Source organism: Fulmarus glacialis, unplaced genomic scaffold (assembly GCF_000690835.1).
Source record: "Fulmarus glacialis isolate BGI_N327 unplaced genomic scaffold, ASM69083v1 scaffold6346, whole genome shotgun sequence".
NCBI classification, from domain to species: domain Eukaryota; kingdom Metazoa; phylum Chordata; class Aves; order Procellariiformes; family Procellariidae; genus Fulmarus; species Fulmarus glacialis.
The window spans coordinates 60,691-87,235 of NW_009218716.1; the positions used below are offsets into that span (position 1 = coordinate 60,691).

At 42.5% G+C, this 26,545-nt stretch overlaps 1 protein-coding gene across 1 annotated transcript in view; it reads left to right on the plus strand.

Moving 5' to 3' along the window:
- The window catches only part of LOC104078474 (transmembrane and TPR repeat-containing protein 1-like), a 109,988-nt gene that overhangs the window by 48,735 nt on the left and 34,708 nt on the right, over nt 1-26,545 (plus strand). The window contains exons 7-8 of the mRNA XM_009580121.1: nt 9,469-9,658; nt 22,661-22,782. Of these exons, the coding sequence (XP_009578416.1) occupies nt 9,469-9,658; nt 22,661-22,782 (312 nt within the window). The remainder of the gene's footprint in view (nt 1-9,468; nt 9,659-22,660; nt 22,783-26,545) is intronic.

Below are 26,545 nucleotides of genomic sequence, written 5' to 3' on the forward strand. Positions count from 1 at the left end.
AGGCTCGAGGATATTCAACATCCAAGTAGGTGCTGGTGTGTGTGGTTGCTTGCCCAACTGGTGAATGTCCAGTCACATGGGAGAGTTTGTGGTTATGGCCCAGCCTCAGAGAAGCTGCTAAGCAGTGTGTGTTCCTCAGCTGTGGACACCTACAGCAGCGGCATATGACGAGTTGGTGGGAAAAGCTTTGAACAAGGTTTTGAAGGCAGTAATTAGGTCACAGCACTGAATTTAAAGCCAGGATGTTATTTGCAATTTGGGTTGAGTTGGGAGGAAGGGAGTGGAAGAGCTAAGTTTGGTGTCAAGACCAGAAGGGAAAAGCTCCAAGAAACTAAAAGAAAGGCCAGAGTTGGTGGTCTTGAGGTGGTTACTAACACCTTAACTATGACTGAAGCAAGGGCTAGTGCTCAGGCAGCGGGCAAGTTGTCTTGTAACTCTCTGAAGATCATGCAGGGCACAAATGGGAGTTCCTGTTTGCAAGCAGTCATCTTTATTTGCACTGAAGTGGCAATGTGCATGTCTTGCCAGGGTAAATGTTGTGGTTTTCAACAGAGTTGAAAGTTATTTGTAAGACTTGGGCAACTCTGTGGGGCTAGGAGGAAGGCTGATGACAATAAGTGGAATAAAAAAGAAAACCAGTAGTTTGGAAATGTGTGGCAGTCTTTGTGAAATGCATAAAATTAGATCTGGAGTTTTGGTCTTGGCTGACACAGGATGAACCCAAAGGAGTATTGTTAACTCTCGCAAGGTTTCCGTGTCAGCTGGTGAGCTGTACAGGCACGGTTTGTCCCAAGGCTGGCAAGGGTTATTGGAGTGTGGCTAAGATTAGGTGTGGGTGTAAGTTATGGGTTTGAAAAAGTGTTGAGTAATGAGGTCAGATTTTGTCAGCCCTTATGATGCTTGTAGTGTAAATTAGATGACTGAGGGTGTGAGGGAGGTCTATGCATCCATGATTATGTGGAGGAGGGGAGCATATAGAAATTAAGGTGTATCAAATGAATCTAAAAGGAGACAGGTTCAAAGCAAGCCAAGGAGGTGGCTTGCAACAGGTAGTTGAGCTGGGGAGCTCCTTCCTACAGGATGCTGTGGGTGTGCTGAAAGTTTATGCAGGCTCAAAGACAGATTTGCCAAGTTAAAAAAAAGAAATCCAGGCTACTAAATATGCAGAAACCACATCCAACTCGGGGACATCATGCTAGCTAGAAACTGGAAAAAATTATCATGTTCTTATATGCTTTGCTTTGCATTAATTTTTGGTCACTGCTGGAGAGAGAATCCTGGTCTGGACAGACCTTTGGCGTGGCCCAGTTTGGCCTTAGAACATGACTATATGTTCTGTTTAATGTGTCTCCAATCTTGGACAACACAAATGTATAAATTAGAGTAAGCAGATAATGATTTATTTAACCATTGGAAGATGAAATATGCTGAAACAGTGACAGTTTTCAGTCTTTAAAAAAAAAAAAAAATCATCTGTTCAGTATGTTCACTAAGTTACTGTCCTTAAAATTACAAGTGAATGGGGATGCAAATAAATGCTTTGGAAGTCAGAATATGAATGTTTCAGTCCCTCGAAGGTACTGGATTTTTCTAATATTCCCAAATACCTTAAAACTTACAGCGACATAAAAGCCACATTTCCATGTTCTTCAATGTGTTGCTTGGCAAGGGTGATCTGAGAAGATGAAATCTGTCCATCATTCCCTTTCTCAGCAGAGGCCGAAATGAAGGTGTTGGGGATCCTGCTATTCATAAGCCCTGCCATTAGAACCTGTCCATACAGGCTGTAGTATGCTGGAGAAAGGATCTACCTTCTCCAGTGACCTACCTTAAAGAACACAGATTTCCAGTCGTTGTGGCTTGCCATCCCAAAATCTGCTATGGGTAAGCTGTTGCAATAGAAAAACCAATCCTAAACCTCTGTTAAAACATTCTTGCTTGTGTTAGATGAAAGTTGAGGAAGAATGCAATTAGAAGGGTTTCGAGAGCTACCCAGCTTTAGGTAAACAGTGTACTGAAGTGCAGCTCGAGTGTTAGCGGGGCGTTGAGCGGTAGGCTGTCATGCTTCAGACGTTTTGCACAATGTTTCTTTCTTCTGCCATTCTTGAGGGGAAAGAAGTAGGAGGCCTCTGGATAAACAGATTGTATTACTAACACTGTGGTAAGACAAGGGAAAAGTCCATTGTACAGCATGTCTCAAGGTGTGTGAAACAGATTAAATCCTACCAGTAATTTCAAATTAAGAAAGTATGGGGTTTTTTTAAACTATACTTTTGGGAGTCAAGTTATATTAATTTCTGCTGGCATTTGCCTTGTGACCTCCCTTGGCTGATCGCTCTTGGCATGAAGCAGGCTTATTTGTGGTGTTGCATTAAATAGTTAATGCATTTCTACTGAGACTGCCTTGAGATAACATTGTCCTATGCTCTCTCTGTAAGCTGGCTTTCTGTATTTCTTTGCTGTTTCAATCAGGTAAATGAGAATTCAGTGCCGCAGCCAGCTGAAGAAATGCTTATAGGTAAAAACTGGCACATACTCCTTTTCATAGAGATTTGTGACTGTTTTCTGAGCAATGCATTTAATCACCCCAGTTGTAACTTCAAAGGGAATGAACTACCGAGAGGCACACAGTGGACCTGTGCTGGAGAAGTGGATCCCTGTGCCAGCCAGTTCTGCCAAGGCAATAGAAGTCAAGTGCAACAACTACTCTGGTGTGGGATTTTCACTGACCTTAGGCTAGGAACTGGCATTAAAATAGACCCCTGTGACATACCAGTCCTTAATTAGCCAGGCTTGCCATGCTTCCTGAGTGGAAAAGTTCTGCCTGTTTTGTCAGTGCTTTCTATCGTGTGCCCAAAGATGCTTAACTTCAGCCCTACATGTAATCTCTGCAGGCACCCAGCATTCAGGGCTCACTTCTAGACAAAAGGGAGAACAACAGTGTTGGTTGTTCCCCGCCCCACCCAGGGCCCAGACAGTCCATACATTACGTGTAAAATGTATTCTTTATTCCAAGGGGGCTGGGTGTCGGTGGGAAGCCTGTCTGGAAGATGGTGCTACAAAAAAAGGCCATCCTACAGTAGCAGGTTCCCAGAGGAACCTGCTTTCCCAGAGCCATGTGAAAAATTTCAGCATCTTTCTCAGTTAAGTTTTCTTGGTTTAATGAACAAACCCAGGTAGGTAGTGCTGCTTTGGAAATCAGCTTGACAGGCATTTTTAATGGTGCTTGCTGCAAGCAAGCCTTCCCTGCCAAAAGCCTCCATGTGGAGTGGAGGGGGTGCAGCCAAAGCAGAGGCCATTGACTTGTATAGGCAATGCATTTTGCTTTTCAAAATACTTCCACGCAGGAGGGCTAGAGCATGGCCAGTCTCTGAGCAAAGCAGCATGCCCAGGACATCCCTTTGGCTCCCGCTGGCGTGGGGTAGGTAACGCTCTGGGGTACAATGGACCGTTTCCAGAAACGTTATCACAGCGGGTTTATGAGGTTTGGTTTTTAATTTCCTGAGGATCAGCCACCAGCATCTCAGCGGCTGTCCAGAGGACCCTCCATCCGCTGCCGCCTCAGCGAGCCTCTTCTGAAGCAGTTGCCCACCGGTGGCTGGGGGTTTTCGGCTGTCTGACTTCTGGAGCATCCTGCTGTCGGTGGCGAGCTGAGGATCACGTTTGATCACAAGGCACGCTCTCACCCACAGCACGCGGGGGTTTGAGGAGAGAAAACAGTACAAGATCAATCCCAGGTTTTCCAGCATTGAGACTCTGACAGCAGGCTCGGGTTTCACTGGAAATTCACAGGCTCTTTGAAAGTCTTTGCTCTTCAAGAATTTGATATTTTTCAGATTCTTAGCCACAGAATTGAAACAACTGAGAGAGCGCCATTCACCAGATCAAAGCTCTTCAGGCTGTGAAGCTATAGAGGACAACATAGTCTGCCTTTCCTCCTGCGCCCCTGGTGCACACAAACCCACCTTCCAGAAGAGTTACCTTGCTATTCATCAAGCTGCAGCTGCCTGTTTATCTGTATCTTTGTCTTTCCTGCTCCTGTCCTCTACTGACTGGCAGCTCTTTCTCCCTAGATGCAAAAGTTTTGATGAAAGGGAATATACAGGCACTTTTTCCAATTACAAGTGTTTTCTGTTTAGCCGATACTTGCATTTGGATGTTAAATTGGAATTAGTCTGTCTGTTGCTTGTTTGTGTAGTCTTACTCCACCATCACCAAATGTGCTGGATAGACAGAGTGTGATTTTTCTTCTAGGGCTATGAAAAGAAAATGTTTAGGCTGACAATATACAGAGCAGGAAAATAAACTCACGTAAGAAGGTATGACTGGACTGGCAGTTTCCTGGGGGAAGTGCAGATACATACAATTTTAAGACAATATCCTCAAATACCACCACCTGGTTATAATTTCAGCCACGTGTGTCCTAGGAGGACATTATTGTGAAGCGGTTCATCAGACACACTTGGTTTTAGGGCTTTGTAGAAGATGAAGAGAGCCTTGAGCTGAAATCAGTTCAGCTGTTAATGCAAGTGAGAAGCTCTTTTCCTTAATGAAAGAGCTCTTCTCACCCTTACAGTGAACCGAAACCTTTCTGAGTCCCTGGCAGTGCGGAGGTCGTCTTCTCAGAAGAGCATTAAAAAGGTCTGTGACTTCTGAAAGGGCAACGACTGTCTTCCTGCTTCTGTTTCAGATCCCTCCCTTTTTTGTACACTCCCTTTTTTTCCCAAATACCAGTTAAGTTCACTGTTACCTGCTGTCTTCTAGATAGGTCCATTTTTTTTCCCAACCAGGAGAATATTTTGCCTTTGCCATGCTAAAATCCCCAGTGCAGGAAAATCTTCCACTTGCAGGTGGATACCCTGCTGGGTCTTTGGGGGTGAGGTTGGTTGTCAGTAATGTCATTGTCCCAGAACTGGGTGGGTGGTAGGTTGCACCGCTGTATACACCTAGAAAGAACAGGGCCACTGGCCCCCGCTTTTCCATGCAGCTTTGGTGGGGCATGGTCTGAGTCTTGTGGTGAGGTTGTTTGTCAGTAGTGGGATGCATTGTCCCAGAACTGGGTGGGTGGTAGGTTGCACCGCTGTATACACCTAGAAAGAACAGGGCCACTGGCCCCCGCTTTTCCATGCAGCTTTGGTGGGGCATGGTCTGAGTCTTGTGATCACTCGTGTAGCACAGTTTTAGAAAGAAATCTATAATCTCAGTCCCTGAGAGCTGGGGAAAAAAGCGTAAAATGCTCCAAAATCAGAAAGCAAATGAAACTCTTCATAAATTTCTATAAATCTTGTATTTTTTTAGGTAGTCTCACAATCCTCAGATACTCTGATTGCCTGGGTTTGGCAGAGCTGAGACTAGGGCTTTTCCAAGCTCGTTAGTCTCTATTACAGCAAAGCGTAACAGACAATCCCTCAAGTATTTTTCTGTCATATTGTTTATGGGTTTAAGTAGCACCCTTTACTTTCATTTTGGCAGCAGGAACAATCAGTTCATATAGTTGTTTTCTGCAACAGGTTCTAGATGAGTCATCCTGTATTTATCTCAAACAAAGCACACAACAGTACATTTAAACTAAAAAATTTAAAACTAAACAAACTGGTTTGCCATGACAACACCTGCTACCTGCAGGAGGAGCTGTGTTATTCTGAACATGCCGGAGATGCTGAGAAGTGAAAAGAAACACTTGATACCCGCTGAAACTTGGATTTCCATGTTCAATTTGCAGATTAAAAAAAAATGACTCTGCTGTAACGCAAATGCTGTTAACCAGCCTGGGGGAAAACTGATTGTCAGTTATGAGGCAGATTCTTCCAATCACCTCACCAGTAGTACTCTGTCTTGCCTAGGATTAACTGATCGGGAGGGAGATGTTACAGGCAGGGATTTTTCTCCCTTGGAATTCCAGCAGACATGAACAGCAATATAGAGAAGATCATTAATTTAAAATGTAATTCACTTAGTCAACTAATTAAAAGAAAATAGTTTTGTTGCCATTTGCAGGTAGGCTGCTGAAATGTAATTAGCTCCTGGAATGATTCCATGAATCTTCAAGTCTTTTCAAAATTTGCAACTTATTTCCTTGAGGTGTCAGCTTTGGTGAGAGGGTTCTTCCAAAGTTTCTCCTGCATTTAGCTTTCTCCCTGGTTAGCCTTGTGATACGAGAACCACGTGGATGTAAGGGAATATCACGTGCTTTCGAGAGCCGTAAGTAAAAAGCAGCACTGAATTGTCAGTAACTATTATTAGCATCCTGTTATTTTTCGGCTTCTAGTACCTAGAATAGCGATAGTTTGTAGTGCTTTATTTTATACAGCCATCCATCGCGTTCAAGGACAGGTTACCGATGCTGAAAGCATATCCAAACTTTTACTTGGATCAGAACTCGCTCAAGGCTTTCTTGCAGCTTACAAACGCCTGCTAAAATCGGGCAGCGCCCTCCTGGATCCTGCTTCCATGTCTGCTGTTGGCAGCGCCCTCCTGGATCCTGCTTCCATGTCTGCCGTTGGCACACGCACGTTCAGCGCGGGCATTCAGGCTTGACAGTGAGAGACATAGCCAAGGGTTCTCCAGTAGGATGTCTGGGGAGGCAAACCAGTTGACGGTACATGGATGGTAATGACTGTCACAGGCTTTAAAATAGTTCACCGTTGTTGGCAGAGCATGTTTAAGATACTAATTATTACCGTAATGGAACGGAGCGATTGTCCATCTCCTCTGGGACCTGCCTCTGACAGAGAGTTGTGCACGTGGCTCCTGAGGAAGACGGAAACCCCACAAGCACAGGGAAAAACCTCTCTTCATCAGTGCGTGTCCTGGAGCCTGTCTTCTCATCTTCAACAGCAGTTTGTCCTAACCTTCCATCAGAAATGCTTTAACGCACACTAATCTGACTATCCTGGATTCCTCTTAAAATTTATTAAACTGACTCTGTATGCCATAAATAAACACAGTTTGTTGTGGCAGCAAACTGTATTTATTTATTCTGTGCTACTTAATGATTTGTCAGCTACTGCCTTATCAGTGAAGATAACTGCAATGCTGCAGTTTGCAAAGATCCCAAATGTCGTCTCGTTCCTTCCTGCCTAGCAGCCTAGCCTGAGTAAGTAGGGGAGGGTTTCTGGTATATGTTGTGATTTGCATACAAACTTCCATGAATATTGTGATGCTTATTGAAAATGTTAATATGCAAGGGCATAAAAGGACACTTCCTCCAAAAACTGGGCTCTCCGAAGACATCAAGTGCAAAACTGACTCAACGCTTCTGAAAATCCTGTCTAATATACACACTTGTAAAAATATCGTATGCCATGACGTTATTTAGATTGATACAAATGGACATGCTTTTTACTTTAAAAATAAAGCTTGAAATGGATCTCAGTTTGGCTTTTAAGTAAGTAGCTGTGAAGAAATGCTGGCAACCCTTTCTGAACTGACGTATTCAGACTGATACAGAAGTCTGTTTTGTATTGCAGTTGAGCAGAGGTGGGGCCAGGCCACACGTAACATCACGAGTGAGCGCCTTGGCGTGATTAAGCTCCACCAGATTTTGTGTTGCTGGGTTTCTCTGTAATGCGGAAAGATTGGCTTGGCGACTAGAAAAGACATATTTGTTTCTTTGGAAATAGTGAACAATCAAAATTGTAAGAAGAGTTTGAGTAGAATTTAGATTATGTTTTTGAGGGATGCTTTCTTCAATAGAAGCTGTCTTTTTAATTGCTGCCTCTGTTAAGAAAGAAAATCAGTTTTCTCTCTTTTTTCCCTTTGCTACCTCAGGGGGGGCAAGGGGAGGAAAATGGAGGGATGGAAGAGAAATGTACCAAATGGCTGAAAACCTTAAAAATGTGGGAATAGTCCATTTTCCATCAGAATTGGGAGCTTAGAAAGATTTGCGGGGAAATGAGAATGTGCCTTTTCCACTGTTTTCAATGAAACATTATTCCAGCTATGTAAGCCTCCCTGCTTTTGGGTCACTGTGCTGCTGGAGATGTTTGGTTTTTTGGATGAGAAGAGAAACTGATATCCTAACTGTTTGTGGTTATTTAAAAATGTTTTCACAAAAATTTAGGCCTGTTTCATCCCCGTGCCTTGGCCCAACACCCATCTGGGAACTTCTATCCTGCCTGTCTGGAGTCACATTTAGCTTTAGCTTAGTGACTTACCCCCTCTGCCATAAATATAATATAATGTTGTAAGTGCTGTTGTAAGGGGATGCATGTTGACCCCAAAGGGGCATGTTTCTAGGTGGCGAGTGAAACAATCCTCTGTCTACATGGCTCTACATCTCTTGGGGGTCCTTTGTTATCATTTTAATAAATCTGCTAAGGTACCATGGCAACTGGGTGTGATAACAACAGCCAAAGCAGGCTCAGATGGAAGAAATCCTATGCAGGATAGAATATAATTTCGTTTCTTTTTGAGTATTTGCCATCTTTGGTGCTGTGTACAATCTGGATTTTTCCATTTGTGAACCAAGGAAGGGTTTGTCTGTTCTAAGGCTGTCGCAATTCTGCTTGGTTGACTCCGTGATTGCTGGTATAATCTCCAACCTCTCGCATACAAAAGTATTTGAACTTTTGTAAATATGGTTTGAAGGTGATGCACTTTTGGGCAAGTAGGTGCCAAGCAGCAAAAGGCTGGAGGGGAGAGGGGATGTTGGTTTGATTTCATCTTTTTCTTGTTTTCTTTTTATTTTTTTCTTGTTTTCTTTAGCCCAGTTGCACAGATGCTGTTCTTGTTCAATCTTCTGAAAGCCCTGCTTACTTCTGAGAGGGCAGCATGTTCCCCATTCTATTCCCCATTAATTTCCTCTCTATTAAGAATACCAATTAATGAAGATTACAACAATTTGAAAGGCTCTCTACTTCTCCATCACTTCAGTGGCACATCTCATGGAAGCTGTCCCCAGCCCTAATAAGCTGTGATGGGATCAGCCAAGAATCACCCTGTGCCTCCTTTCTTCTGTATTTTCTCTCTATGGTGGGATGCAAAGAGAAAAGACTGGCATCTGACTTTAATTGTTCAATATTGTGCACACAGGAGAAATCCTAAATTGTAAGTTAAACCCAGCTAGAGGGATATTTTGTACTGCAGGAGTGATGCAGTGAACTGTGAAATAGTTCGATATACTTATGTACCTGCTTAGTTATCATTTATTTATTGTTGAAGCTGGTAGAAAGTCACTTCAAAAATCTAGCATTTGAATGGGAGATGAAGATTTCTTAGTTTTCCAAAGGCTGCTGCATAGAAACCACATAAATATTATTGATCTTATGTTATTTCTTTGAATGACCTGTTGAAGTGCCCCTCACCTATGTTAGCATCTTTACTGACAGAGAGGTAGGGTATTGCCTGTCTGTGCAGAGCTGATTTTTTTTTTTCCTCCTCCCATATCGTAAGTGGTAATTGCCAAAGGAAAATGTTTCATGTGTTGGCAGTCATTCCATGTATTATGTTATCTGTTTTCTTTTGCAGGTTTCTAACTTATTCCTACCTTCTGGCCTTCAATGCATGGCTTCTGCTGGCACCGATCACCCTGTGCTACGACTGGCAGGTCGGCAGCATCCCTTTGGTCGAGTCCATCTGGGATGCGAGGAACTTGGCCACAGTGTTCCTGGTGCTGGTAATGACGTTACTCAGCCTACACTGCATAGCTGCATTCAAGGTAACACTGAAAGACAGGCAATACAACATTTTGTTTAAAATCTTTTGCTTCCTAATCTTCAGATGAAATGGTCAGTAAGCGCAAGTTTTTCTCTGAAATGCATTAGATTGATGATGCAGGCAAGCTTAACAGATGAAAATGTCCTTCTAGTTGAATGTCTCAGTCTCTAATTGGTCTGATTTGAGGGCAAAACTTGGCCTGGAGTCCTGCATTCAATTACTGTTAATGATCCAAACCCCACTGAAGTTGTTAAGTGTCTCTGCCTCTTCCATAGTCATTAGGCTCTTTGTCACTTGCTTCAAGCAGGACTGGGAACTGTCATCTGCAGAGCCATTTGAAAATGAAATTAATTATTGTATTCGTACCTTTGCTATGCTTCTGAAACCTAAATGTTTGATACATCTTGGTGAGGAGATTTCCCATCAGTGGAGTAATGGAATGTTGGAAATCTGAAATGACCTGGAAATTGTTACTTAGTGACATAATATAGTAAATAATACAGTAAATAATATAGTCGGTATGCCATGCTTCACAATTCAGCATTTCAGAGCCACCATTAATCATATTGCAGAAATGAAAGTGAGGTTGTACTAGACTTGTCGGGGATCAGATATGCACTTACACGGAAGGGTTTTTTTTGTGGATCATAGGGAGTTACAAGCTATTCCTCCTTCAGTTGTGTTGTGGAAGCTTCTTTAGGAAAGGCGTTGCTAATAATTTTTGAAATAGTACAAAAGTTTCTCTTCCTTAAACATACCTATCGCTGAAAAGCATAGTAGGGAAGTGACAGGTTTTTAATACCTATGTTATGCTAAAATGTGCAGGTCATGTACATGCTGCAGTCTACCCTGGCAGTCTTCTCTGTGCTCCTGATAAAAGACAGGAAATGAACCAAAAGGTTTGAGACTGCAGAGTTATTAATTTACATTATACATTGACAGAGGCTATATGGGAAATATAAGAAAATACCCTATTAGGTATTCACTAGTTCTACCTGCAGGTAGTACATCATCTTGCATTCATCCTGCTTTCATTACTCACTGCTAGAGATATTCAAAAGTGTTTGTATTAGACCTAATCCTGTTCCCAGGGAAGTTAATGATAAAATTCTCATTAGTCCAGTACTGAACACTTCTGAAAAATCTTATCCTGTGTTCTTTGAAGTTTCAGTTGCTCTTTATTTCTTCTCCTGTTGTCGGAATTGGTACTATGTGTAAGATTAACGTTGTTAGTTTGCTGGGAAAAAAATCTTTCAGGATTATCCAAAGACGTTTTGTGTTACTTTATTTTGGGTAAAACGATAATCCTTTGGGTAACTAAATTGTTTGTCTTCTGTCAAACTGCAAAAGAAAACATTTCAAAACACTTTGTGCATTAAATCTTTAGATTTTATCATATTTTTATTCCTTCTGTCTTTTTTTCTTAAAGGCAAAACAATTCAGTCTGGATTTATTAATATCACTGTTTGATTTGAAACTGCAGCTTCTAATTTTTTGTGAGAGTAAGTTCACTGCTTTTCTCTTAACTACTGTTCATGTTGCGTTAAGCAACATGAATTTCACTCTCCAGGCATTTACTTACTGGATGCTTTGAAATTCATCTTGTAGATTCCTCTGTGTTTATCCTTGAAAACCCGAAACAAGGAGTAAATTGGATCTGAAGCGATCTGCTTTTGTGTCTAACCCAAATAAAAACAGAACCATTACCTATTCTTGACAAAGTGCTCTAATCAGTCTCCGCTTGCAGCCTCCCAGCAAACCCACTGTGAACATGGAACTGGTAATGGTTCCTGGGGGTCAACTTGGACATGCTTCCCCCAGCCCTAGGTATAATTAGAGGTAGTTGAAATATTCTGCTTTTCAGGAAATTCTAAATTTCTGAAGCTAGTTTCTATCTTATTTTTAACGAGACTCATAACAACCCAATTGTGATACTGCCATTAAGTGGTATGAAGATGATTGTGTTGTGCCAAGTAGTATGAATTATTGAGGAAAGCAAACAGAAGGAAGAGGCACATTTCCTGGAAATAAATTATCCTGTTTGGCTTCAGACACTCTCAGGAATGTCTTCTACAGCGAGGAGAGGGAAGTTCAGGACACATGAACTGCAGGCACAATTCATTATATTAGGCTCTTAAGAAAGCTTCTTTCCAAATGCGACGGCAGTGGCCTTTCATACGACATTGCTCCCCCCAAGAAGGACCATCTTTCAGTCAAGCCCCAGACAGGCTATTTCTTAGTATTTTGCAGCTTGTAGGCAGCACGAGACGCATCAGTTGATTTTTCACATTTCATGAAGTGTAAGATGTTTTGCTTTCTTTTTGAAGCAAACACACAAAACTGTCTTAGCAGCCGTTTTTCTCTTTTCATTGCGGAGTCGAACCTGGAAGCAATAGCTTGCAATTTTCTAAGGAATGGTTTTAGAGTAAACAGGCACGCAGTTTGTGTGCCTTTCGTTTGAGTGTGTGGATGTGCACGGGTAAGAGAGGACAAAACCTTATATTCATTCTCGTTGGCACTGACACTTTCCTTTCTGTGGCATGGAGAATGGAAATGCTGGAAATTATTTTGGCAGAAGTGAAGACATTTGTGCAGTGAACACTGAACTGATTTTCAGTGGCAAGAGCTGATGCATGTGCATCCTCAAAACAAGCTCACAGGAGACTCGCAGAATACATTACATGGACTGTAATTAGAGAATGCGTGTATTGGATTTCTGCCTTTGTTGCCATTGAATTTTAAACAGGGCTAATTTGTTGATGTTTGTGATTAGGGCAATAACCCTGTTGGCATGTATGTGTTGTGCTGATAAAGGACATCTAAGGCATGAAGCTTTCTTCTTCCATTTCATGTTGTGACCGTTATTATACCTCGGAAGGAGAAGAAACAGTGCTTTGCTTGGAACACGTCTGTTACTAGATGGGGGGTTTTATGCTGAAAACTGCAGAAACGGCGAAGGCAGCTCTCCAGTTCATTATTGTTTGGAGAGAGAACCTTCCCTCCTCATCCTCCTTGTGTACTTCCATTATTGTTCTCCTTCTTACATAATGAGGAAGCTGCTTGAAAAATTGCTTTGTTAATTCCTTGTATATAACTTTCATTCGCTGGGTCGTTTTGTGTGCATAGTGCTAATCCCTCTTGCTTATTGGCCAAAGAGCTCCCTGTGAGCAGCTCCCCAAGAAGGACTTGTTGCTCTGCACAGTGTTTAGGTGCACAGCCATGCTCATCTCTTGCTGCAACCATCCCTATCACGCGTGACAATTAATGTCCGTCTTCAGGAGGCCTGATGGGAGTAAAGAAAAGGCCTGCTCCTTGGCGCACCTCCCACTGTGGGAATAAAGGATCTTGCTGTCATCTCTGGCCAAGATTCTTTCATAGTGACTAATGTGGCAAAGTTGCAGTCCATCATTAAGCAGCTCTTTGAAACCTTTTGAGACTTGATTTTTTCACTACGCAAATGCCCAGCATGCTCTGCAAATTGGCCTCTCTTGAGCTGATTTAGCCAAGGCACCAGAAATCACTGGCGGGTCTCGAAATCCTCAGGTTCTGCTCAGCTCTTTGCGGTGGATTTCCTCACCCAGTCTGGTTGGGCTTCAAGTAGCGTGCTGGGGATGTGACAAAGGCTGGGGATGCTATTGCAAACGCCTGCATCCCAGAGAAATAACAACAGTTGGGAAAAAAGGATGAGATTTTTTTATTGTTCATTTTCAAAGACAGCCTCAGCTGCAAGGAGTGGATGTGGTCTGAATTCTAGCTTTGGGACTAGGTAGATTACAAAGGTACCAGTGAAACGGATGAAGCATTCTCTTTTTGGTTGCCAAGCACGCCAGTTACAAGGCCAGAGAAATAACCTGTCTGATGCTTCAAATGGCCACTAGTGTACCCAAGGGCCCATAGCACGGCCTTTCTATGCTGGAAGAAGCAGTGAGCACCTGGTGAACTAGAGAGAGGACAACAATTCTTGGCGTATCGTCAGGACGACAGTTATTTCTTTGACGTGTCATAATAACTCAATGAGCATGAAAGGAAAACCCTTCAGATGTTTGAAACACCACTCTGCATGGCATTTTTAGGTTGCATCTTAATTAGCGGTGTAATTAAAATTCAGCTTGTCCTGTAGTTGTAGCAGTGAACGTATGTACAGAGCACGTGATGGATCAGATCACACTTTCTGTGTAGTACCTGATATATGGGCTGATAGTGGGAAAATTCATGTGTGTGCTAGGGGGTAATTCAGAGCAAGGTGATCTGGAAAATTAATTTGAAACAGTAGCTTTTGTACCTGACCAGTCTGGGGGAATTTATTGCACCTCATACTGCTTGGCCCTCGTCTTGCATTTATACTCATGACCAACGCTATGGAGGTATCTTATGGTGGTTCACAGCACCTTCTACTTGTTCAGCAATTCTGATGTGCAACAGTTTGCTCGTGTCTGAGGAGGGAGCACTACTTATGTTTCACATCAATTTTTAAGAAAAAATCTCCAGTGTCCTCTAGGATATATCTTTTTAAAGAACATCTTTGTTGCTGTGTGTGACATGGCTACATATGGTACAGGAAATTGTGATGATTTTCAGGTTATATTCATTACATGCAGCTGAGATATATATTATTATCCTGTTCTTTCATATGCTGCAGGTGGTTGTTTTTTACTTCAGGTCTAATTTTAAGGTACTGCTGCCTCTACATTTCTCTGCATACTGCTTCTTAGCCAAGACACGGCATTTTATACCAAATTATTATGACTTTAGTTTGTGTTTAATTGGCATCATATTGCCATTTATCCGGTGGTTTATATGTATGAATATCATCTAAGTCACTCGCAGACTATATTTCTTAGCTGACAATGTTTAATACCATCAAGGAGAAGAACGCATTTGCATCTTCTCTTTGTGTGCATGTTTCTGTTGGTTTTGCTAGCACTCATTATGTGTATTGTGTCATGCTATTTACTTTACCCTGCACTCCTGAGACCTTTGCCTCGTTTCCCAGGTTTGGCATTTCATTAATAAATCACAGCTTATGGACCTTTCTGGGGAACAATTGCCTTTTATAATATTCTACAGTAGTATCAGCACAGTTAGAAAGTATGCCTAGCAAAATTCATATGCCACAACACTTCCAGAACAATACCTGCTTCAAAGGCACGGCAAGATGAAGAAGGCTATTTATCGATGGAGTCTATCTGACGAGCTAGAAACCAGAGTCATTTTCATGAAAGGTCCATTTAAAACAAATCCTGCTTTCATTTTCCTGAGGGCCCACTTGAATTCCTTTCACATCGAGAGAAGGTCAGGACTGATGTTCTTAATCCTTAGCAGCGAGGTTTTTCTACGCTGCTTCTGTTGTTAATGTTTGCTGCGGGGAGAGAGTAATAAGCCAGAAAGACTGTGTTTAGTGAAAGCTGAAGGAAGGGGGAGAGCTCCTTGCAGGCGCCCTGCGTGCCTCCCCGGCAGCTTTTCTGCTCTGTCAAGTGCTGCAAGCGGATCAGCTGTGGGTCCCTGGTGGGGCTGGAAGAAACATGAAAGCCTTCACAGGGTGCTTGCTGTGCCAGCCAACAAACAAGCAAAAGAAAAGAAACCTTCCTCAGTCTGTCTGTATGCGATTGCCGTTCTGAATTAAGAAAGCAAACACGAGAACTATCGAAATACATTTTGCATCAGATTTTTTTTTTCCTCAGTAAATGTTTGAAATAACAGGTTTGGAGTGTGATACTCTTGAGTAAATACAACTATAGCTGAAGTAGTTCTGATTTGGCTCACCGTGAAGATATTCAGCATCTCACCAAACAGGCTCTTAACTCCTGCAGGAGTTTGTCACGCTAAGTAGGTAGTTTTCATAGGGGTAGTTAGTTCTGCCATTTTCAGCATATTAACACTGAATTACTGTATTTTCAAAGACACTTTTTGCTTCCTACCATTTTCTTCTCCTGATTTGAGTTAATATTTCAAGACCCCCTCAGAACTGAAAGGTTTTGGAATGGCACAATAGTAGGGTGAGAAGGAGAGGGTAGGTGGAGTGAGGACCAAGAAATTTACAACTGAGGGAGATGATGATGCTCGTTGTTCCTAGTTTGTCTGAGTTAAACATTAGGGTGCCAAAATATTGTGTGACTTTTATTAGGATCCTCTTGTTCAGTGTTACCTCTTAAGAGCAAACTCACCATGAACAGAGTTGCTTTTACAAAGATCAAACCGGTACATACGCGAGCAGTGCGCATGTGTTTAAATTTTACCTTTTTTTTTTTGTCACCTGTTGTGTTTTTTTTTTTTTTAAACCTCCCCCTGCCCCACCCCCTGCCATGTAGTGAAGCAGCCTGCAGTCACAGAATGAAAGGGAAGAGGGAAAAACAACCTCAAGGTCAAAAGCATTTTTCTAATTCCTGGAGCAATTTGTTGACTTTCTTATTTCTTTTTGGAATGTTCCACTTCTCTTTCAAAGACGCATGTGCTCCTGCATCCTGCTCAAATCAGCTTGTCAAGCGGAATTAGAGGCTGCAGAGATTAAGGATTGGGAAAATGAGCTTATATCTTCAGGGAATTTTAGAAACCTGGGTAAGAAAGACCATAAACACACAGCTGAATGGATGTGTAGCTGAGGTCTACAGGGAAAAAGAAAATAGTAGATATCAAAATTTTACTTTAAGATACTAAAATAAAAAGTGAAATGTCGGTAGAATACACTTCTGTGCCCCGCTGTGGGTTATGGGATTGGGAAAGGACTACTTTCTGCTTTTATTCCATAATTGAGAGCCTGATTTCCAGAGTGTTTGAGCATCCACAGTTCCCATTAATGTAAACAGTTTTTAGGCACTTTCAGCATTCTGAAAAACAGGCTGTTTTACCTAGTGGTATAGACCGGGACTTGCTTCCTTCTGGAAACGGAAGGTGAACGAACTTATTAGGGCGGTCTGAGCTATGTGTCAAGGATTTCTCTTCAGATAATCCCAGGTTAGGAAGCCAATGATACTTTCAGGGGTTTTGATTCAGTTTCTGACTGGTGCATGCTTGCCTGTACACCAGTTCCTGAATGCACCAGCTGCTGCTGGTGAACTGGAAAGTAGTTTTTGTTGTTGCCGAATGCTGGAAATAGGACCAACGTGTCAGTTACTAAGCAGTGAGCAGTATTATAAATCTTCATGGCTTTGGACTATCTGTGAAGTACAAAATTTGCTTAATTTTAGTGAGTAGTAACTGTGGGTGATTTTGTCAGAACTAGATGATCACCAAGGAAAACTGAGCTATTTTAGGAAGACAGCGAGTTGCTAAGCCTGGCATTCAAGCAGCTGGCGCTACTGAAGATGATTTTTTAATTTTTTTTTTTTAATGAGATGAAAGAGTAAAACTGATAAATTGTAGTGATTACAGAATTTGTGGCTCTTCTTGTAGGAGCAAGCTGATTAAGCCTGGTGTCTGAGCCAGATTTGAAGCTGGGCAGTTACCTTTTCCTTACCAAATGTTTGAGTTTTTCAGACCATCTATTGACACCTGACTTTTGGCACCTTTCGCTCGGTTGCAGTGGCACAGGCAGCAGAGCAAAACAGCCACAGCTCCACAGTGCCCTGCTGTTTGGCCACAGAAAACAAAGATGTACATGTCCCCTCCTGCTGGTGACCTAAAGGAGATGGTACATGGAGCATGGCACAGCTCTGCCATGGCCTGTCTGCCTGCACCAGTGAAGTGGGACTGGGGAGCACCCAGTGCTTGCTTCTGCGAGCTTTACATCAACAGATTTTTTTTTTTTCCTCCTGTGAAGGAATGAATCCCTAGGGTTGATTCCTAATTAGCTTAAGTTTGCTTTTTATCACCGTAGCGTGAATGCAGAATGAGTTTGACGTGCTTCTACACTGTCCCTTTTATCTTTAATACTGTATATGTTGGAAGTGCAAGAGTAGATGTTTGCAGATCCTGACCTCTTGTCAGGTGAGATGCTGCCAGTGGTTTGGTGCAGGAGTCATGTTGCCGAGCTGCTTGTGGCTTCACGAGTGACTGGTACAACAGGAATACATGAATTAAGTTTGTGTGCGGTCTGCACTAAGGGCTTACACAAATGGATGTCAGGAGTAAACGGAAGAAGTGTAATCCTCTCTCTGTGGACCAAAGACAGTCACGTAGCTTCTTTGAATCTCTGTGTCTCTTTTGATGGATAATATACTTACCTCCTAGGCCTGCAAGCATTTGAAAATGTGTAATAGCATTCATTGCTTTTATACAGCCATGCACTACCAACTTTCCTGGGTACCAGCTTTTCTGCGCTTGCAGTCAGATGTTCTAAGTATAACATCTCACTGGCTGCAATGGACCATTGGCAGAGGGTGATTTATGCTTTTGGTAGGAAGGAAGTCTTTACTCTGTGGAGCTCTTGGTTCTAAATGGTGGAGAGGTGACACTTGCCTCATTCTCAAAATAAACTGTTAGAGGAAGAAATTAAACCCATTTGATTGCCACCTTCCCATCAAAAGGCAAGCATGTATAAACACCTTTGGAAACATTCCAAGGTAGAACAGAATGGAATTTGCTTGTTTGCCCAGCTGCTGTCTTCCCTGAGGTGCAACTTTGTCCAGCCAGGAGGAAGGTTGTCCTCACGGCTCCACTTTCCAATGCCTCAGCCCTTGAAGGTGCCAGGGTATGTGAGTCCTGCCATCACAGTGTGAGACATAACGGATCTGGCACCTCAGATGATGCTTTTTCAATGGGAAAGATAGGGAATTTACAGTGGGTTTATGCAAGTCCATAGTTTATGACAGATGTTGAAGTAATCTGTGTACCTCCTGCGCTTGTACTTCATGGGCTCTGGCTTGTAGAAGACTTGTGATTTAACAGTAGTCAGCAAATATTTATTTGTGGCTCAGGAATATGTCTTACATGTAATATGGGAAGATACCTTTCAGTTGTAAACTCAAGACTTTCCTCCTTTTCCACCAAATTGCCAAGGAAGCAATTTTTGAGATTTATTGCTGTGTTGATGGTCTTTGGCCTTGGAGTGATTCTTTGCTATTTTGTTTTAGATAGTATGACAATTTTTTGCCTTGCTTTTGGGAGAAGTGGTGTTCTTTAGTTCTTTCATAAGTCTGTGAAAAGTAGCAGGTTAAAAAAAATTCTTTTTTTTGTTTTGTTACAATATAATGAAGGCCTAATTCTAATTAGAGGTAGATGTAAAAAACCCCCCCCAAACTATCTGCTATAAGAAATGCTATTTTGATTTGAGGTTGGCTTGTCTTTAACAAAAGGAATCATCCTCCGGTTAATTCAAAGGTGCTTTTTTTCCCCTCCCCGCCCCGAGACCTCTGTGACAGATAGGAAGATAAGTTTTATATTTCCAAAATAAAGCACTGTCTTTAAGAGGAAAGGATATGTCTCTCTGTAAAAGGAATGAAGTGATATATAATTTCTAGTCCTAGCTTTTTTGTTTTAAGGAAAAAGGAAGACAAACAAACTGGCCTATTGCTCTTTAAAAGCTTTTATTACTGCTCTGGGCCCCTGGAAGATGCTGGTTCTGCCACCTTTAGCTCAGAGATCTCTTAGGTGGGCTCATATGACCAGAGTAGTTAAACCAAATAAATGGTCCCAATATATCTACCCTCCCTCCCACCCTGCCCCACTGAAAAATCTAAGAAGCTACAGGTTGTTTTTTTTATTTAAAAAACATGTGGAGGGCATCTCTATGGCTTGTGTTGGATGGAAGATCCTGTTGCCCTCTGTTCCTGCAGCCCTACGGTACCAGTCCCTGATGTTCTTGTGCCATTCTGTCCTGCTTGTCTACTCATTTATAAATCTATCAGCCCCTCCAGGGGAAGAGGGAATAAAAGGTGAATCTGCCAAGTGAATTTTGATAGGGGAAAAAGATAAAGGAGAATATAGTGTCCTATGAGACTTGTGCTGATAGCTTTTAGTTGTCTAACGTTATCACCTGTGGTCCACACAATCCTTTCCACACATCATGGTTGCATTTCTGTCCTTTTTTTCTGTTTTCTCTGAGCTGCCTAGGTGAGCAGATACTAGCCCTTGCTGGGAAGGCAGGGACGGATAGCTCTGCTGTGCCTCCAGCCCTCGCAAGGCTGGGATAGCAGAACGTGCAGCTCTCAGGTCAGGGCAAAGGCTGGTACTACTCAGTATCAGTCAGTAGAAGCTATTTAGGGAAGTGAGAAATAAGGTCTGGCTGTGAATAGGGTAACTTTTTCCTCCAGTATAAATTCCCAACTGCGGGCAGCCAGTGATTTAGGAATTGCTTGCACTAGAGGCCACATCCAGACTGTCTCATTGATGGCCACAGATGAGTTTCAGATGACCAGCAGCCAACCTGCTCTTCCTGCCCAGGGGCTCTCCCCAGCCTCTCCTCCCGGGCAGGACCCAGCCGCGGGGCCAAGGTGTCAAATACATGAAGTGCCCGTACAAATTTTGGAAAAGTTAATGGCTGGGTAGAGGAGAGAAACCCAAACTGGGCTCTGGAGTGACCACAGCGCGAGCTCAGCAGTTCGACCTGCCGGCTGGCAGGCAGGACCACGCGTAACACAAAATCAGCCGAAGCCTGGCCTTCACGGACCAGCTCTTCACAAAAGCCTCTGCCTGAACCGAATGCTTTAAAAAGGGTGCTGCCAGTTGCCAGATGTTTCTTGTTTCAGAAATAAGTAGCACCACAGAGGGCTCTGCTGCTCTGTGAGGCTGGTTTGGGAGTGCTGGGCTCCTGTCTCTGAGCCCTGCCCGAGGGACTGGGCTGGCAGCCCTCGATGGCATTAGTCTAGAGCTGTGACTTGTTGTGGAGGGAGAAAGGGCACACAATACCATTTTCTCCTTCAGCCAAGCTAATTCCCACATTTTCCTCTTTCCCACTTGATGTACAGGCTTTATTTGTCTTTCTCCAGCATTCAGTTTCCTTTGCTTATCTGCAATTCTGCAGCCTTGAATAACACCGTGTCCTTCCGAGAGATGTTAACCAGAGGTTGCTTTCCCAATTACTGATTTAACAAACAACAACTGGAGAAATATTTGATAGCTGGTTCCTTTGAAAGCAAGAGCATATCTTGGGGACAGAGAGCATTTTATGCATTAGTAGTGCACTCCCTTTAGCCCAACGTGCCTTCTTGTGCCTCCGGGTCTTTGTTGTCAAACCCCTGGGGTAGAGCGGTGGCAGCAAATGGGCACCATGATTAGGCCAGACAAGGTGGGAAGGGAAGAGAGTGTCAAATGGCAGGAGAGAAATTGAGTATTTGTCCTGAACTGGGTGGGAGGGAAGTTGGAGTTGAGCTAGACTGGTAATTTGCATTCAGAGTTGAGAAATTATTTTTAATCAATTTTTTTTTCTGTTCAATTTTCTATTGTAATTACATGCCAAAATGACCATTACCGGGCACCTCTGCTCATCAGCTTTATGGATTGGTGTCAGCTTCAGCTCTGGGAATAATGTATTTTAGGTGCTGTTGTGACTGTAAGAAGGCACTAGCAATTGTCATTCAACACACTGAAAAAGTAGATAATAAAAGCAGGTAACTGTGGTTGCTGTTTAAAGCAGATGTTGATAAAGAAGTCTGGAGACATGAGTTCTGCTTCCCTCTCTGCCTTGTGTTTCCTCTTTGAGCCAGGGGAAGCTAGTGCTCTTTTTTGTGATCCTGTGGTTCAGCTCCTCTAAAGCGACATCAGAGCCTCCTAACACGTACCCTTGCATTTGGTACCTGCAGAAAATGTTCATTGTCTTTCCCACACAATAGGATGACTATATTTTAACACTGGGACTTCTGAATTTCAACCACTGATTAGTCCAGCAGTAACTGGTGTCGCAGTCTGTAGCTGTGGAAAAGCAAGACAGGTTGTACTGCTTGGCCCTGCATCATTGATCGAGCTCTGTTCCTCTACTCGGGAATCTTGTTCAACATTTCTAAATTTAGATCCCTCCAGTAAAGGGAAGTCAATTTGCTCTCTGAAGTTGAGAAATTGCCCACAACAATTAGGAAGTGCTACAACCATTAAGTGATTCTGATTGCATCTGTTTCTAAGCGTGACAAAGCTTCTCCCAATGGCTGCAGAAGGGTGCTGCAGAGGCAGCAGTATCGCAGGGCAGGAAAGCACCGATGTCTGCCTGGGTGATTTAACAGACCTAATGCTACGCGTAGCCTGATGTCGTCCTTTGAGATCATCAACAGAAAGCATGAGCTGATTCACCCTCTTGGGGTGGACCTAAATCTGAAACTCAGTTGCGGGAGGAGGCTTGGGTCTCTCTGTGGCAGGAACAGCAGCTGCTGCTGATCACGGCGTCCCGAGACGCTTGTGTCGTCCGTGCAGATCACAGTTGTTTTGAACCGCATGTGGCAATTATATTTCTCCTCAAAGTGAGCTCAAGTGAAGGGCATTAACTGTGCTCAAGTGAAAGACGTTAATTTTAATACATAGCATGTCTCAAATTTCCAACTCTGTATGTGTATGGAGACCTCGTGTACGAAAGTATCATTTCAAGTTTAGATATTGTCTCAAAAGGGATAAAATGACTCCATTAATGTGGCATTTGGGGCTAGTTTTCTTTACACAAAATGTGACTGATTGAACAGCTTTTTCTCAGTTATAAACATTTAGGATTGAACACAGCAGTCTGTGTGTATGTGATATGCATTTGTGTATTTACATACAGCCATGCTGTGGTAGACATGCTAACATATACATTCACACTATTCTATACTTACGTATTACCAATATGGGGTATATTTTAAGTACTATCTATGCCATCTCAAGAGAGCTGCGTACAATAGATCTGACCTTGGAAAAGATACCAAGGGTAATAATACACACTGTGGTTAGTGTTTGTGCACTTTCTGGGCATATCAGAAGCACAAACAGTGCATAAATATGGAAGGACAGTGTCTTGGAATAATTTCTTTTCAATGCAAAACATATCAAATGTTAATCTAAGTTGCTTTTTTTTGTGAATAAGAATCTCAGAAGGAAAGGGGAAAGTTAGTGGTGAATGAAGTTGGATTTTTTTAGTTGATATTTGTTTAATTTTGTGTTATTGCAGAAACTGGAACACAAAGAAGTTTTGGTTGGCTTGTTGTTCCTGGTTTTCCCATTCATCCCAGCCAGCAACCTCTTCTTCAGGGTGGGATTTGTGGTGGCAGAGCGAGTCCTTTACATGCCGAGGTAACTATTGCAATTGAATTCCTTTCTAATGAGACCACCATCCCATTTTCTAAAAGCAGGCATGATTACTTCTTCCCTTTTACAATACTTCAAACATTATATTGCTAGTCAGTGTGTTTTCTGCCTTTGAGTTTTGGCGTGATAGCATGGGAGATTTTATAGTTGGTTGAGAGCAGATTGCTTGGCAGGAGCAAAGCTACCCAAAATCCTTTCTCTTTTTTTTAACACAGATCTTTTTGGTGTGCTTGAAACAGCTCAATACAGTAATGAGATGTTGTTTCTTGAGGTTTCTCCTCCAAGACTCTTTCTCTTGGTAGCATTATCAACTTATATCGTCCAATGTCTTTACCTTAAGGACAGTATCTGAAAAGTTAACCTGTCATATTTTTAATTGTGGTAATGCTCAGCTTTCCCACTTCATTAGGTGGTCAGTAAAAACAAAGGTAACAGTATTGCTGTCTTAAAAGGCTGCTGGCTACAGTTGTGGAAAATGCGCATGCCCTCCAGCCTGTATGCTATTGACTGCATGCGCATCTAGGAGTGGAGGATTTGCAGTTGTTGAAGAGGATGAGGAAAATCCAGCCACTCCTCCATCCCTTCAGCCTCTTCCCTGGGATTTCCCTCAGCTTCCAGCCTCTAACAATTGTCACTTCAGCAGCCTGGGTGCTTCCAATTGCATTTACTCAAGGACAATTTTGAGGTGTTATTTCTGACATGTCCACAGTATCCAGACCAGAGGCTGCAGTGGCAAAGGACATTGATCCAAGATGCACCAGACCATTGCCCATTTCACAAAATCATGGAATGTTTGAGGTTGAAAGGGACTTCTGGAGGTCACCCAGTCTAAAACCCCTGCTTGAGCAAGGCCACCTAGAGCCGGTTGCCTGGGACCATGTCCAGATGGCTTTTGAATATCTCCAAAGAGGAGACTCCACAACCTCTCTGGGCAGCCTGTGCCAGTGCAGTTTGTTCCAGCCATGAGCATAAATGGTCATTCTTGGATGCTGCAAGTCAGAAATCCCAATTCTACTCTCAGATGCAGAGGGTCAGCATCTGTTATCTCTGATGGGAACTGCCATTGTGGAGGTGTCGACAAAGCACAAGTCCTCAATTTCGCTCTGGATTATTGTGTGATAAACTGAAACAATAGTTTTATTCCACAAAGTGTTTAAATTGTATTCCTCAGAAAATGTGGATCCAAAAATCTGAAGAAAAACGCTTACAGGTCTTCTTTTGCAAAGCCATATGCATATTCTGACGGTCATTTGTATAAGCACTAACACAAAAGGGCTGCTCATTGGTGTAAAACTTAAGTTGTGTAGGAGCTGTTGCATTTATTACAAGCTGCTTATGCAGTTAGGCTGTATCTCTGTGCTCTGCTATACACTGATTTACTTTTTGGGTCAAATCCTGCTGACTTTATTCACATCACTAGCCCTGCTTTTGTTTGCTGGGAGTGTACCTGGAAGTATAGTGAGTGAAAGTTGTCCCTCGGAGTTATTTTGCAAACGATACCCTCAACTAATGGATCTTGCATCATTTCAAATTAACTTGGAAATCAGATTGCTTTAAATTCATGTAACAGAAAATGAGGAAACACATGAAAGCGCAAAGCTATTAAGGAAACAGTCAGCTGAACGCAGGGCTGTGTGGAGTGGTTGCATTTCTGAATCTCAGAAGAACAACTGCAGAAAATACTTGAGCCGTCAGCAGTTCCTTGTCCTCCTCCAGATGAGACTGCTGATATAATGAGAGGAGGGGCAATGAAGAAGAAAAAAGGAGATGTTTGCGCAGAGAAAATTAATCAGCGTTAACATGTGTGCATATAGTTTATGTAATGCTTTTCATCTCCCTGAGGGCTTTGCAAATATATGACCTACAAAGTAGGTAATTGGTAGTTGCTGCCTTTTTTCAGGCAGGAAAACTGAGGTAGAAGGATTAAATGATTTATCCGGAGTAAGTCTCTGACAGAGTCCCTGGATCTCATACTTTGCTCAGATCACTCATGTCCTGCTTTGCAATATTTGGTTTTTGCTCTTACCCCAGGCTGGCAGGCACCTGGCATGAAAAGGGAAGGCAAACCCTGGCAGTTTGGGAGAGAGGTGAGCAATTTCCAGCCAAAGGATCTGGAGGGAGCTGAGCTCTTGGCTCTGAGTTACCAAGAAATGAGCTCTCTCACATCCTCCAGGTACAAAATGACATGAGTGGTGAGGGGGACTTCTGCAAACATTCATGACTATGGCAGAACAAAAATAATGTGGTTTTTTTTCTTTCCCTTAGGAGCGTGGCAGTTTAATAACGATGGCTTTAGGAAGGGTTCGCGTTCTTTATTTAGAACAGCCTTTAGCAGTTTTCTTATGTTACACCTTGTAATAGGCTTTTCCTATCTTTTGCCATTCCTTCTCTAAAAGTCAGTTAGCAAGTCAGAGGTGGTCATTCAGCTTTAGTTAGACAAAAGTCCTCAATCACATGGAGACAACTCGGTCATCTATGTTTTTGGGCTTATGCTAGAAGGTGCTTTTCTATCTCTGTTTCAAGTAATAGCCTTTTATTAACGTTTATGGATGTGATAGTTGCGTATGTGTGTTACAGCCTGAAGTCCTGATTCAGTGTTGCTCAGTAGTTACCTGGGCAAAATGTCAGGCATTTTCTTTTCAATAAAAGTTAAGTAAGGACCCAAGGATTTATGTAAAAGGTGTTGTAAGTAGAAAGGAACAAGGAATAAGCCTTTTGCTCGATGTCTAATTATATGGCTGGGCCTTGCCTTCTGGGGATTGATGGGTATTTGGAACAATTCCTCTTCTGCCTGCAGCTGTGTCTCAAGGGAGAGGGATATAAGCTAAGTCAAAATGGTTGAATGTTTTCTTTAATTGGCTTTAGCAAAACAGAAATATTTTGAGAAAATATTTGAGGGTTACAAGCACTTACTTGTTTAAATCAGGAATTTTTAATAATAGTATTACTTTAGCGTAAAAAAATTCATAGGAAAACAATTTATTGTCTTTCAACTTTTAATTTTAATTTTGTTGTTGTTTTCCTATCCTTAAGAGGGGAAAACTTGTTTTCAGGAGGGCTAGAGGTACGAAATACGTATCTTGGGAGTGGTGGACAGGATACAACTCTATAGGCCACAGTTTTCCGAATGGGCATCACAATAAATAGCTGGATCAGTGAAAGATTTAAACCACTGTGGGTTTTTCCCTTTTCAAAATGTGGATGTAATTATGCTTACTGCATATCTGCTAATGCTGCTCAGAACACCACAGACAGCCTAATTGTTTGAAAATCCAGAACGACTATGTGCATCCACTTACTCTGAGCTGTGGGCAATTTGTCTGTACTTAAGTAGGAGTACTAGCTCTTCCTCTGTGTTGCCCTTCAGCATGCAGAAACTGGAGAGGCAATGCAAACTCTTGGTCCATCCAGGAGCTGCCTGCCCTACTGATGTACCAGCAGAGCTGGGGTTTCTCTCACCTCATGGGATCGGACCTTTCCTACCAGAGCAATTTCTACGTTTTCCTCATTTTTCATGGCTACCTTGATAGCAGTGGCTCCTGGCTGGGCTGCTGTATCGTAGCTGGACAACTTAAGCTGTTTTCACAACCTCATATGAACCAACAAATCAACCAAAACATTGCTACATGGCTTATTTCCAATTTGTTGAAAGCAATAGGCAATCCAGTGATACCTGCACCATTTTTATGGCAACTCATTCGTGGTGGATATTGCAATGAGTGGGTTGCAGAGTGCACAGTTACTCTTT